Source organism: Onychostoma macrolepis, chromosome 22 (assembly GCF_012432095.1).
Source record: "Onychostoma macrolepis isolate SWU-2019 chromosome 22, ASM1243209v1, whole genome shotgun sequence".
NCBI lineage: Eukaryota > Metazoa > Chordata > Actinopteri > Cypriniformes > Cyprinidae > Onychostoma > Onychostoma macrolepis.
Genome location: NC_081176.1, coordinates 1059207 through 1073857, shown reverse-complemented (window position 1 = coordinate 1073857; position 14651 = coordinate 1059207). Strand labels below are relative to the sequence as shown.

The following is a 14651-nucleotide window of genomic DNA, read 5'->3' as shown; positions in this document are numbered from 1 at the left end:
CCTACTTACAATAGAAGCAAAGGAGGATCAGTTGCAGTGCTACAGTACATCTTGCATCTGCATTTTTTAAATACATCATAAATGGAAGAATAACTACTTGATTTAAAAACAACTAAGAAGAACAAATTAAAAATAAATGTCAGTTCGAAAGTGTTACAGCCTCTTCAGCTTCCTGAACAAGAACGTTTTGCACATGTAAAAAAATAATAAACAATAAACACACTACTTCTCTTCATATAAAGAGTAAACAAACTACAAGTGATGAATGAAACTCATAAAAAAACAAAATGATATAATTCATATCATGAAGCAAAATGAAATACAAGAATACAACTTTTGAGGTGCGTTCCGATTGACAGGGTCCCTTTATTTTATTTATTTTACTTTCAAATTTAAACACATGTAAAATACATATGCAATTTTGTGTCTAATAAATATAGTCAAAATGTATATCTTTAGACAGTTACAGATTGTAACGGTTTAACTCGTGCGCTTTCTTTCCCGCACGCAGCCTCATAGTTAACTCTCCTGAGGTAAATAAAGTTACATTAAAAATGACAGAGTCACGGAGCCTCAGCTGTTTCTCATCGGTTTTACTTAGTTTCACCTATTCATACAATACAATATGCAAATTCATCACCATAACCATTCATAAATGCTCATATTTGTATAATAATGACATCATTTATTGCAACCCCTCCATTGCAGAGCCTTTAAAAACTCTCAGCGGCTCTGTCAAATCTTTAGCTATAATAAAAGTCTTCTCACACTCAGAGCACATATATTCTCTCTCACCAGTGTGTATCTTCTGATGAACATTTCAACTGTGCAGATCTGAAAAACTCTTTCCACATAAAGAACATGAATGTGGTTTCTGCTTTGAATGAACAGGTAATTCTTCAAAACTGAAGCCCTCAAAAATGTTACAGGTGAAACTGCTGGTCTTAAAGATGAACTTTATTCACTGTGGCTGTAGATGATGTTTCATTGTTAGGACAGATTTATACAGAAGATATTTTATTGCTGGATACGTTATTGTGTCATGTTTGGTGAGGACGCGACGTCAGATCTGAAAGTACTGGATCTGAAGATGATCTACTGACTGCGAATTGTTTTATGCATGAGTAGAGAAAATGAATGAGTGAAACTCTTCCCGCATGCAGTGCAGTGATATGGTTTCTCTCCAGTGTGAATCCTCTCATGTGATTTCAGATGTCCTAACCAACTGAATCTCTTGTCACAGTGTGAACACTTGTAAGGTTTCTCTCCAGTGTGGATCCTCTGGTGCCGTTTCAATTGATCAGCTGTAATAAAAGTCTTCTCACACTCAAAGCACATATGTTCTCTCACACCAGTGTGTGTCCTCTGATGTAGTTTTAAATTTTGCAAATGTGAAAAACTCTTTCCACAAAAAGAACATGAATGTGGTTTCTCCTTTAAATGAACAGTGATGTGCTTCGTCAGGCTTAAAGCCCACAAAAATGTTTTGCCACATTGATCACACTCATATGCTTTCTCTCCAGTGTGGATGTTCATGTGTTCTTCCTTGTTGTGTGAATCTCTTCTCACACTGATCACATGTGAATGGTTTCTCTCCAGTGTGGATCCTCATGTGAACCTCAAGATGCTGTTTGCTTGTAAAACTCTTTCCACACTGAGTGCAGGTGAAAGATTTCTTGTCTCTTCTCTTCTTTAAAACTTTCTGTTTGGTTTGAGAGCGACTCGAAGGCTTTTCTCCAGTTTTGACATGATGTTTCTCCTCCTCTTCATTCAGTTCTTCATTCTCCTTGTTTTCTTCAATCAATTCTGAAATTAAAGTAAAAACCCTTTAATTTTCAGTAAATCCTGAAAATGGACCCCAAAGAAACAGGCAATTGCTATATATATATACATATTTTGGTCACACTTTATATTAGTTGGCCTTAACTACTATGTACTTACATCAAAAAATAAGTACAATGTACTTATTGTGTTCATATTGTATTGCAAAACACTTTTTGCTGCTATTGAGGGGGGATACGGGTAAGGTTAGGGGCAGGTTTGGTGGTCTGGGTAAGTTTAAGGGTGGGTTAAGGTGTAAGGGATGGGTCAACAGTGTAATTATAAATGTAATTACAGAAATTAATTACAGATGTAATTACATATAGGTATTTTTAAAAATATAAGTACAATGTAAAAACATGTATGTACACAATAAGTGCATTGTACCAAATTATTAATTTAAATGTAAGTACATATTAGTTAAGGCCACCTAATATAAAGTGGGACCCATATTTTTTATTTATCATTTTGATGCATTTTTTATATGACATTAGTGACCCTGAGACTTTCAACTACACAATTCTAAAATCAATTAATTTTGTTTAAAAAAAAATACCCAGTTTATTAAGTGTCCTTATTATTTGCTGCTTCAACTATATTATTGTACAGCTTAGACCATTTTTCCTACTGCAACAAAATTAAAACTGCTTGAAGTTTATATTCTTAATGTTCTTCAGCCTCACTGAAGAAGGATCAAGAATAAACACCAACCTGTTTGTTCTTCAGTGTGTTTCATTCTGCAGGGTTCTGGATCTCTCATGTTCTCTCTGTCCTTCAATAAACTCTGTCTCTGCAGATTTCACTTCTTCCTGATGCTCTGATGCTCGTCTTCACTTGTAGACTGATGGGAATATTCCGGCATTTATTGCTGAACTGCAGTGGGAGGAGCTTCACTGAAGGTGTGATTGTTGTGGGAGGAGCTTCACTGAAGGTGTGATTGTTGTGGGAGGAGCTTCACTGAAGGAGGAGCAGATCTGCCAAAATTAAAGATAAATTTAAGTGTTTATGTTAAAATATCGTTTTGTTATAATTATATATATTTTATTATTTTTTGATTATTATTTTTATATAATTATATTATTTTATTATTATTAATATGTTTATTATTATTATTATTATTATTATATTATCATATTATTATTATATTTATATATTTGTTATTATTATTATTATTATTTTCCCTAGAAAGCTGACTCTGCGAAACGCACACGAATTCCAATGTACCTGTACTACAATGTACCTGTGCGAATGGCAATAAATTCAAAATTCAATTCAAATTCAATATCTTTTAAGTAAATTAATTGCAAAGTGTTTTAGAATAATCCACAAATTCTCTTTATTTCTAAAATATTTTATCCACATATTTTATTGCTACAATTTATCTTACCTCTCATTTACATAGTCAACAAAATATAGTAAAAGCTAAGGACTACAGCATTTAAAAGATACCAAATATAAACAATGTAAGGGAAAAATGAAAATAAACATTAGGAAAATAAAATTACAAATTTGCAAGCAACAAATAACCCACCAGCGGAGTTTAACTTAACAACTTTTATTTATTTATTGTGTTTGCGTTTTGTGTGTAGGGAGCTAATTTATTTCCTTATAAAATTAATTCTGAGGCCAAAACTCAGGAGCTCTCCCAAAGACAGATGCCATGCAATAAAGCCATGAAACTAACCCGGAGAGGATATCTCCAAAGACAATGAAAGATCTCCAAAGAGAACAAAAGATCTTCAAAGAGAACAAACACCACCCTGAAGAAACTTATTTCTTTGATCATTTACGACCGCATTCTCCCCATGCCCTCTCTACGTCTCTCTCTTTTCCCCCAAAAAAGTTCACTCAAGTTTTCACTCAAAGTTCATTGAGAATATAGGTATATATATCATATATCTTGTGAACCCGTTTTTTTTTTTCACCTTCATGTTTGGTATCATTTTAAAGGTCTCTGTGTGACTGGTAAAATGGTCTCAATTTCACAGTAGTCACTTATATTATGGGAAATATTGGAAACTTAAGTGAATTCTGTACCTCTGTTGTGTGGGCGGTCTCCATTCAAAACCTTATAAACATTGCTCTACAGGTGTGACGATTTGGGGCACGAGAACAGCTCCTAGGGAGGTTTCTCATCCCCCATAGATCTAATCTGTTTTGGGGCAGAGAATAAATGTTTATGGGCCTTTTGTTCTGGTAGTATTTAAGGGAAAGTTGCAAATCAGTCAGTGCGATTCTGTAGTCAGATCAGCTCGTAGTGTGGAGGGTGTTTCATATGCTCCATTCTATGTATTTTCTTGAAGTCAGATATACATTTTTACTCTTAGATTCATCTTTGAACAACTGATGTTATGTATTTTCTTATTTTTGAATTGTCTTCTTATTGTTTTATGTAATTGGCATGACATGTTTACCTGACTAATAATAAATTGTTATATTTGATTTATTCTGAACTGTCCTGAAATCATTATGACTATTAGACTGTGAGGAGGCTTTTGTTACCGCAAATCTACGGCCAGGATAGATCAAACTGAAGGCTCATGAATGAACGGAGCAGTAGGCACGTCATCGGAGACCTCAGATTTCTGTCTATCGCTGGTGCTAGCAAGTTGTACAGGAAAAGACTAAGTAAACTACACTTTTTGTCATAAGCAAGCAGTTGGTGGCAGACAATTAGGTATTAGTCTGCCTACATCCTCTGACTAACATCGGACTGGCGAGTTTGTGATCATGAGACCGGCGCCTTCGACCGACGCTAGCTCATCAGAAACATTAGGTCCCCAGTGAACGGATAATTGAAAGTATGGGATGTCGAGGATAATCAAATATCTAAATTAATATATAAGCGATATTTGTGATCAGTTTTTAATTAGAAGTGCAGTCTAAATTTAATGATCACTTGAAACTGGAGTCAGATCAGAATTGGAGCTAGATCAAAATTGAAACTAATCCCGATAAATTCAGAAGCGCAAGTAAAAGACCGAACATGCATTAAACCTTCGACCAGGCCGCTGGATTCCTTTGTTTGGACTAGCAGGTGGATCCTTACATGTGAATAAAGCATGGTTTATTACAGATTATTTAAACAATGTTGTTATGATACTTACCTATAATGTCACAATTGCTGATTGTGATCGTGATTAAGTCTGCTGACACCAATAAAATTAGCTTAATGTGTCAATTAACAGATCATCAGAAGTCATCAGCATAATGAATGAGGTGAAAACAGGATCTATTGTCATGAAATAAAGCAGATTTTCAGCAGCTGATAATGTTGATGAGCCTTAGACAATAAACACTCATTAAACAAGCCATTCAGGATCAACAGCAGTTATTCTGAGAGTTTGCTGGTAGGAACTGATTGTTTGAGTCAGAATATATGCTGAAAGCCCATTAAAATGCTCCACTGAAAAGTAACCCAATTATTTCTCACATGATACAGAAAAAATACCACTTAAAGACATTGAAAACTATCTTTATCAGACATTATCATTTGTCCATATGAATCTAAATATACCTTGTTTTTCTAATTAGGCTACTTGTAATGTGACATTTGAACCGAGGTGTCGGAGCTTGTGTTGAGAATAAATGGGCTTGCCACATGAAATCTCGATTCCAGGCTTGTGTTGTCAATGTAGAAATCACATGACCAATGATAAACGAGGCCTCGGTTTGTGTGGAATACGCCATTGGTTCGGTTTGAGTGTCGCTTTCGGATAAAGGGGGTTCAAAACCCGCGCCTCCTTGTGTGTGTTGTGGTGTTTCAGACAGGTGTCAGGAGTAGTAGCAGAAGTAGAGTGTCACAGAGTTCTTCCATGTATTACATTCAGTTTTGTGCAAGTTACTTCCAAACTGTAATACATTATAGATTACTTGTTACTGTTTTTTAAAAGTAATTAATTACGTTACAATATTACTGTCTCAGAATTGTAATGCGTTACATGACTCCTGTATTACTTTTGAGTTACTTTCACCAAAATAACTACAGAAGTAGAATTTAACATTCGAAAATGACTAAATGTAGCTACTAGAGCCCTGCACGGGCCTCAAATTTAGGCCCCGTGTCCGACAGCTTATCAGAATTACCGCCAAGCCCATCTTTTTTTTTTTTTCCTTCTCCCAAAACGGTTCATTAAATAAGTTTTTCCTTTCTTAAAGCAAGCGGCCAGCAGCATGACCGGTAGGCTGATCATAGGTTATGTTTGATCAATTTAACCTTCTCAAATCATCATGACTTGCCTAAAATAAAATCTATATAGATATACTAAAACAGTTCAAGCATATAACAGTGTTTAAACGTTAAACCTAGATAAATGTGTCTGCATCCAGTAGTTTGTGCGGAGAGTGGAAGCTAATGCGCAGGACATGGAGGCGCCAGCGCAATCAATTGCAATTTTAAAATTGGAAACAATTTACACCGTAATTTTTGCTCATAAAGGTAAGAATAATACATCATTCGAACTGTAAAGGGTCTACTTTTATTTGTGTGCACTCACAATATCAACAAAACGTTGTGCTTTTATCTTGAACAGGAGTGCTTCACAAAAATGAACCGAATACATGCCTCACAGACATGATAAATCTATAGAAAGCTTTAAATTACTACTTAACGAAATAAATAAAAGCGAAAACAAAACTCTTTAATGTAATCATTATCCGTGAAGATGCACTTGTCTCTAAAGGCGCGTCTAATGAGGCGAACCCTTACTATTTCCCCCGGAAACATTCATGGTATGCTAATTACTTTTGCTGGGGCTTTACGGCAAGCTTTATTGCGTGTATTTGAACGCAGAACTCTTCAGCTGTGCTGACGGCTCGCTGCTCGCTCTTGATAGTCGCGGCAGCATGGACACCACCAATGTTGTTTCCACCAGAGCGGCAATTTTTTTTCATCAATGATTGATGGATGTCTAAAATATAAAGATAAGGAGAAGCCTAAAACACGTACGAAGCCCGGCCCTAGGGACGTAAAAAAGTCGGAGCCCGACTTTAAATTAAATAAAAAAAATAAATAAATTTTGGGTTAAAAGTGTGTTGTAACGAAAGCGTTACTGAACATGTGCCGAGTAAAATATTACTAAAAATTGATTAGTAATGCCTTACACTACTGCATTACAGCAAAAAGTAATCAGTTACTGTAATGCATTACTTTTGTAACGTTACTCCCAACACTGGTTACATTATATTAGGTTACAATAGTTTTGTATATTGTTATTATTAATTATATTAGCTATATTATATATTACTGTTATATTAGTTAGATAAGATTAGTTGGATTGTTTTGGATTTTTGGACTGGGCTGCTTATTGATTTTGATTGCCCTTTTAGATTTGTTTGCTTTTGCGACATCTTCCTTTTCTTTGTTAAGAAGCCAGCAATGAAGAGGACATACTTCCCTGTCTATGAGTTGTTGTTTTTATTTTTTTAAATAAATGCTATTATTATACTTAGCTATATATTGTAATGCCAAAATAACTGATCATACTGTTTGCTTAAGTCTGTTGACATCAATAAAATGAGCTTAATGTGGCAATTTACAGATCTGAAGACATCAGCATAATGAATGAGGTGAAAAGAGGATCCATTGACATGGAATAAAGAGGATTTTCAGCAGCTGATAATATTGATGAGCCTCAGACTATAAACACTCATTAAACAAGGCATTCAGGATCAGCAGCAGATCATCTCACTTTATTTGCTGGTAGAAACTGATTGTTTGACTCACAATATATGATGAAAGCCTATGGAAATCGTTCTAATATGACAATTACTTCTCAAGTGATACAGAAAAAAATAATAGGCTAATATAAAGACACTGACATCTTTATTTATTTATTTGCCCACATGAATCTAAATATAATTTGATTTTCTAATAACTAATGTTACATTCACAACAACAAAACAGTTCCCTCTTATTATTGTTTTGTATGTGAAGAGAAACGACAAAGCCTTCTTTAGATAGCTATAAATGTTAGCAGACACACAACCCTGCTAAAAAAAAACAATAGAAGCCCAATAGAAACAATCACAGAAATTCCAGTGGTTTCCATTAAAATACCATTATAACCATTAGCTTTTTCCAGTAAAACTATTAAAAATTCCTTTTGTAGTGTGTTTTGGGCATTTTTCCAATAGGATTTAACATCCCTCCAATAGAGTCCATCACATACCAGTAGACACCATTATAGTTTCCATTAAAACCAATACAATTCCCATTATAACCATTAAAACCATTACATTTTCTATTGTGTTTTGGGCAGGGTTCTATTGTTTTTTTCAGCAGGGAAATAGCACTGAGCCCGATTCAAAACTATTCAGACCCTGTAAATTGTTGATTAAACAAACTATGTAATGTGTATTTTACAATTAAGTGAAATAGCATGAACTACTCACCTCAGAAACTTCACTGACCCGCGTGAATGATGACTGCGAGGCGAATCAACGGTAGATTATCAAAAACGCACCAAATTCTTTTTAAAACGACAAAAGAATATCAATAAAACAACGTATCAAACAAAATTAATGTTAAAATGTTACTGATGTAGACAGGCAGACAAGCAGGTGTGCGATGAAATATAGTTTATTAAGCATTTAAAAGCTTTAGGAGAAATTTAATTAAGTAAACAAATTTAATAGAACATTTTTGAGCAAATATTTAAATTATTTACAGTACACACATACATACATTCATTACTTCAGTTAGAGACAACTGTTTGATCTACTTATCACATATGAGACCGATCATCAGAGGACGCTTATTCTGTTGCAGTTCAAAACTTACTATCATGGCCCTAGCCATGCAGGGTTTGACAATTAGTGATGTAGATGTTTGTGAAAGATGTTTTCTGTTTTGAAAGGATGAACACTGTAAAATTATACCATAGGCTATTTATTGCATTGTTAATACTTAGAGGTGAACAATTTTATCAGTCGTTTCTTATTCGTACAACAATCCATATTACTGTCATAGTTTTCATTAATAAGTCTTATGCTCTTATGAATGTTTATGAAAATGTAATGACTATACTGAATAAAATAGCATAGACTTCTTCATGGCTAGTGTTTGCATATTTCATTTCATTCTGTAACCTACTTGTCTGTGTATAGTGTTAAATGCTACTGTTTTTGGCAGCGTTGATAAAATTTCTGACAGATGATCATTAATTTTTTTTTTGCGTTTCCCTTACCGAATGTGGTATCCTGTCAGTAATAACCTGTCAATGGGTAATAACCTCTTTTGATTACTTTCAGTTTAAGTGCAGAGTTGCCATTCATTGCTATTTAAACAAATAAAAAATAAAAAAAAAATAAAAAAAATAAACCGAAATAATTTCAAATATTTTGCAAATAAAACAAGACAAGGATTATTGCTGACCCTTAATCATACATGCAGACAATCATATGGTGATCTCATAGCTGGCTACGGGAGAGGTGGGATGTCTGTAATTATGGAAAGCCCCAAAAGCAATTAATATTTCATGGCTTTTAGATGTGACTAAAATTATGAAATTATGTATTAGTGATGCAAGAAAAATCAATAGAAAACAATAATGGACAATACAAATGTAATACCTGAAGCAAATATAAGCCCTAAAAAATATGAATATTTCATTTTTAGATGCTTTTAAATGTCACTAAATTTATGAACGTATTCATTCGTGATGCAAGAAAAATCAACAGACAACAAAACCGAACAATAAGAGTTTAATACTTGAAGCAAATATAAAGTAAAAATGGAAGCGAAAGAGACAGATCTCTCTCTTTATTGACTAACAAGATACAAAGCATCTCAAGTGAACAAAAGTGAAGATGGATCAGATGCAAACCTACATGACAGAATATCTTACACCTGCATTTTGTAAAACACACCCTAAGAGGAAGAATAACTAGTTGTTTTAAAGACAACAGTGAAGATGAAATTAAAAGTAAATCCACTTCTTTTTCAGCTTAATGAACAAGAACATTTTGAACCTGTAAAAAACCTTCTACAAATATGCATTAGAAGAACATTTTGAACATAAAATGAAACTCGTAATAAAGCATAATAATATAATTTAAAGCAAAATTGTATACAGGAATACCATTTATATGTTGTTCTTTAGGGAGGAACTCCATCTTTGAGTTGATCTGAATCTCACAGAATCTGCTGGTCTTGAAGATGAACTTGATTCACTGTGACTAATTTAGATGATGTTTCTTATGACAGATTAATATGGAAGAGATGCAGTGTAGCACTTGAAAGCAGTGGACCTGAAGATAAACTACTTATTGTGATTGTTTATTTTATGACTCCGTAGATTAGACGAATGACTGAAACTCTTCCCGCATGCAGTGCAGTGATACGGTTTCTCTCCAGTGTGAATCCTCTCATGTGTTTTCAGGTCTCCTGACTGACTGAATCTCTTGTCGCAGTGTGAACACTTGTAAGGTTTCTCTCCAGTGTGCATCCTCTGGTGCAGTTTGAAATGTTGAGCTGTAATAAAAGTCTTCTCACACTCAAAGCACATATGATCTCTCACACCAGTGTGTATCTTCTGATGAACTTTTAAACTCTGCAGATGTGAAAAACTCTTTCCACAGAAAGAACATGAATGTGGTTTCTCCTTCGTGTGAACTTTCAGGTGATCCTTCAGGTTTGAAGCCCACAAATATGTTTTTCCACATTGATCACATTCATGCAGTTTCTCTCCAGTGTGGATGATCATGTGTCTCTTGAGATGCTGTATGTTTGTGAAACTCTTTCCACACTGAGAGCAGGTGAAACTTTTCCTGTCTCTTCTTTTCAGGAAAGAAATACTTTCAGTCTCTGAGCGAGTTTTTTCTCCAGTTTTGACATGCTGTTGTTTCTCCTTCATTAGGTTTGAAATTAAAGTTAAAAATGGTAACAATATTAATAAATCATGTGAAGTGAAAGCAGACAACAGCTACACCAAATTCTTTTTTTTTTTTTTACACATTTTTACAAAATGAGGTACAATTATCTATATTAAAAAATACAGTTGCATCCAATGTTTCTGTAGTAAGAACTATTCGATGCTTAATCAAATCCACAATTATAATTAATTTGTTTACCTAAAATGTATTAAATAATAAACAGTATTAAAGAATTCCATTACATAAAAGTTACATCTTGTAATGTCACAACAGGTGATGTCTGTCATTTGCTTAAGTCTGTTCACACCAATAAAATGAGCTTAATGTGGCAATTAACAGACCTGAAGTCATCAGCATAATGAATGAGGTGAAAACAGGATCCATTGACATGAAATAAAGAGGATTTTCAGCAGCTGATAATATTGATGAGCCTCAGACTATAAACACTCATTAAACAAGCCATTCAGGATCAGCAGCAGATCATCTCACTTTATTCTGAGTGTTTGCTGATAGAAACTGATTGTTAGAGTCACAATATTTACTGAAAGCCTATTAAAGTGCTCTATTGAAAAATAATTTTAAAGTGATACATAAAAAAACACTAATATAAAGACATGGACAACTATCTTCAGCTATCTTTATCGCACGTTGTGATTTGTCCACATGAATCTAAATGTACTTCATTTTTCTAATAACAACATCCATAACAACAAAATAGTTTCTGCTTTAGATAGCTATAAATGTTAGCAGGCACACAAATAGCACCGAGACCGATAAAACTATTCAGAAATGACACAGTAAAAATGTTGATTAAACAAAATAAGAAAGGTGTATTTTACAATCAGGCCTCCGTGAAACAGTGTGAACCGCTCACCTCAGAACCTCACACTGAAGCCAATGATGATCAAAAACACACCAAATTCTGCAAACTACAAAATATTATTAAACAACGTATCAACGAAAAATAATGTTAAAACAGTTACTGATGTAGACAGATAGTCTGTAACTAAAATTATTAAATTATTAATTCATGACGCAAGAAAAATCAGCAATCAACAAAAGTGGACAATAAAAGTTTAATACTTGAAGCAAATATAAAGTAAATCAGTCTCAGTTAGTTATTGACTAACAAGATATAAAGCATCTCAAGTGAATAAAAGTGAAGATGGATCAGATGCAAACCTACATGACAGAATATCTTACACCTGCATTTTGTAAAACACACCATAAGAGGAAGAATTACTATGTTTTAAAAACAACAGTGAAGATGAAATTAAAAATAGATCAGCCTCTTTTTCAGCTTAATGAACAAGAACATTGTGAACCTGTAAAACCTTTTACAAATATGCATTAGAAGAACATTTTGAATATAAAATTAAACTTGTAATAAAGCATAATAATATAATTTATTATAGACCAAAATTGTATAAGAATAAAACTTTAGATATTGTTCTTAGGGGAGGAACTCTCTCTTCGAGTTGATCTGAATCTCACAGATATCTGCTGGTCTTGAAGATGAACTTTATTCACTGTGACTCATTTAGATGATGTTTCTTATGACAGATTAATATGGAAGAGATGTGGTGTAACATTGAAAGCAGTGGACCTGAAGATAAACTACTTATTGTGATTGTTTATTTTATGACTCCGTAGATTAGATGAATGACTGAAACTCTTCCCGCATGCAGTGATAAGGTTTCTCTCCAGTGTGGATCATCTGGTGCTGTTTTAATTCTTTGCTGTAATAAAAGTCTTCTCACACTCAAAGCACATATAATTTTTCACACCAGTGTGTATCTTCTGATGTCTTTTTAAATTCTGCAGCTGTGAAAAACTCTTTCTACAGAAAGAACATGAATGTGGTTTCTCCTCTGAATGAACTTTCAGGTGATCCTTCAGGTTTGAAGCCCTCAAAAATGTTTTTCCACATTGATCACATTCATGTAGTTTCTCTCCAGTGTGGATGCTCATGTGTCTCTGAAGGTTTGATGATTGTGTGAAACTCATCCCGCACTGATCACATGTGAACGGTTTCTCTCCAGTGTGGATCCTCATGTGAACATTGAGACTCTTCTTGCTTGACAAACTCTTTCCACACTGAGTGCAGGTGAAACTTTTCCTGTCTCTTCTTTTCAGTAAAGAAACTCTTTCAGTCTCTGAGCGAGTTTTTTCTCCAGTTTTGACATGCTGTTGTTTCTCCTTCATTAGGTCTGAAATTAAAGTTAAAAATGGTAACAATATTAATAAATCATATAAATTCATCTATTATCTTTTCTCTCATTAATATACAGGCACAGAAATACAGGGGAAAAACACATACAATTAAAAGACACCAAATATAAACAATGTAAGAATTTAAAAAGTGAAAGAATAAACACAAATAGAAATATAATTTTACAAATTTGCAAGGTACAAATGAACCATCAATGAATTGATTTTAACTTAATTTGTTTTTAAATGTTTTAGTTTAGTTTTTATATGAAATGTGGTTTATCAGAGATTAATGAATGGATGCTATTGTGATACTTAAGTTATATCTTGTAATGTCACAAAAGCTGATCGTGTTGTTTTCTTGTCTTAACAGCAATCAAATGAGCTTAATGCAGCAATTAACAGATCTGAAGTCATCAGCATAATGAATGAGGTGAAAACAGGATCTATTGACATGAAATAAAGAGGATTTTCAGCAGCTGATAATATTGATGAACCTCAGACTATAAACACTCATTAAACAAGCCATTCAGGATCAGCAGCAGATCAGCTCACTTTATGCTGAATATTTGCTGTAGAAACCCATTTTTATCAAACATATGATATTAATCTGTAGTTCGAATTGTATTTACATTCATAACATCAAAGTATTTCCCTACAACTTACCGTTTTCTATGCGAAGAGAAACAGACAATTGTCAATTGACGCTGACAATCAATTTAAATAATAAAACTCTTTAAATATAAGTGTTTGCAGACACACACATAGCACCAAACCTGATGAAAATAATTCAGTTACGATTCTGTAAAAATACTGCTCAAACAAACGGTGTAAAGTGTATTTTACAATTAAGTGAAATAGCTGAACTGTTTACCTCAGAAACTCCACACTGAAGCGCGCGCGCGACTGATGACGTCATCACCGCGAGGCGAAACCAACCGTAGATCCAAACATATGGAAAGACCCAAAGACAATCATAATATTATCATAAAAACATATGGAAAGACCATATGTTGGAAAAACATATGGAAAGACCCAAAGGCAATCATAATATAATCATAATATTATGATTGCCTTTGGGCATTTAAACATTTATTTCATAATGATATTTTCCCCCATTTTAAATTCTTATTATCCAATGAAAGGTTAGATTTTTGTGAATGTTTTATATAAAAGATTAAAAGGATTAACAACAGATTAATTTTCACAGCCTTCTTTGATCATATTTACGAAGGGTGCTGATATTTTTGGCCATGACTGTATATAAATTAGGTGTTTATTATTTACAAATAATAAAGTTCTTAAAGGGAGATTCACCCAAAAATGAAAATTGTCATCATTTACTCAACATCATGTCATTCCAAACCTGTATGAATTTCTTTCTTCTGTGGAACATAATTTGAGAAATTCAAGAAATTGTTGTCCATACAGTAGAAATCAAGGGTTCAAAATGTTCTTCTTATGCATATTTGTAGAAGTTCTTGTTCATTAAACTGAAAAAGAGGCTGATTTATTTTTCATTTCATCTTCACTGCTGTTTTTTACATGTTGAGATGCTTTGCTATCTTGTTAGTCAATAAAGAGAGAGATCTGTCTCATTCGCTTCCACTTTTACTTTATATTTGCTTCAAGTATTAAAGGGGACCTATTATGCAAAAATCACTTTTATAAGGTGTTTGAACACACTTGTGTGGCCGCAGTGTGTGAAAACAACCAGCCTATAATGTTAAAAATCCACCAACTCA

At 33.7% G+C, this 14651-nt stretch overlaps 2 protein-coding genes and 1 pseudogene across 5 annotated transcripts in view; all 3 read right to left on the bottom strand.

Annotated features, from left to right (window-relative positions):
* LOC131531271 (zinc finger protein 239-like) overlaps positions 1–14651 on the bottom strand; it is a 267824-nt gene that overhangs the window by 8824 nt on the left and 244349 nt on the right. The window contains exon 1 of one of the 3 annotated variants that reach the window (XM_058761948.1): positions 2533–2780. The exons of the other annotated variants lie outside the window; for them this stretch is intronic. The gene's annotated coding sequence lies outside the window, so the exon portion shown is untranslated. Of the gene's footprint in view, positions 1–2532; positions 2781–14651 lie in introns of those variants that run through there. 3 annotated transcript variants of the gene reach the window in all.
* On the bottom strand, positions 1096–10981 carry LOC131530099 (zinc finger protein 883-like; annotated as a pseudogene).
* Positions 11753–13934, bottom strand: LOC131531296 (gastrula zinc finger protein XlCGF7.1-like). 2 transcript variants are annotated; one of them, XM_058761986.1, is made up of 2 exons: positions 13781–13934; positions 11753–12905 (listed from the first exon to the last, which is right to left on the bottom strand). In XM_058761986.1, exon 2 carries the CDS (start codon positions 12898–12900, stop codon positions 12424–12426), a length of 477 nt encoding a protein of 158 aa, XP_058617969.1. In that variant the 5' UTR covers positions 12901–12905; positions 13781–13934; the 3' UTR covers positions 11753–12423. The 2 variants fall into 2 exon arrangements, with proteins under 2 accessions (XP_058617969.1, XP_058617968.1); XM_058761985.1 differs by lacking the exon at positions 13781–13934 and adding an exon at positions 13573–13774.

Coding starts and splice junctions, on each gene's coding strand:
- LOC131531296 (XM_058761986.1), bottom strand. CDS start 12,900: ATGAAGGAGAAACAACAGCATGTCAAAACTGGAGAAAAAACTCGCTCA.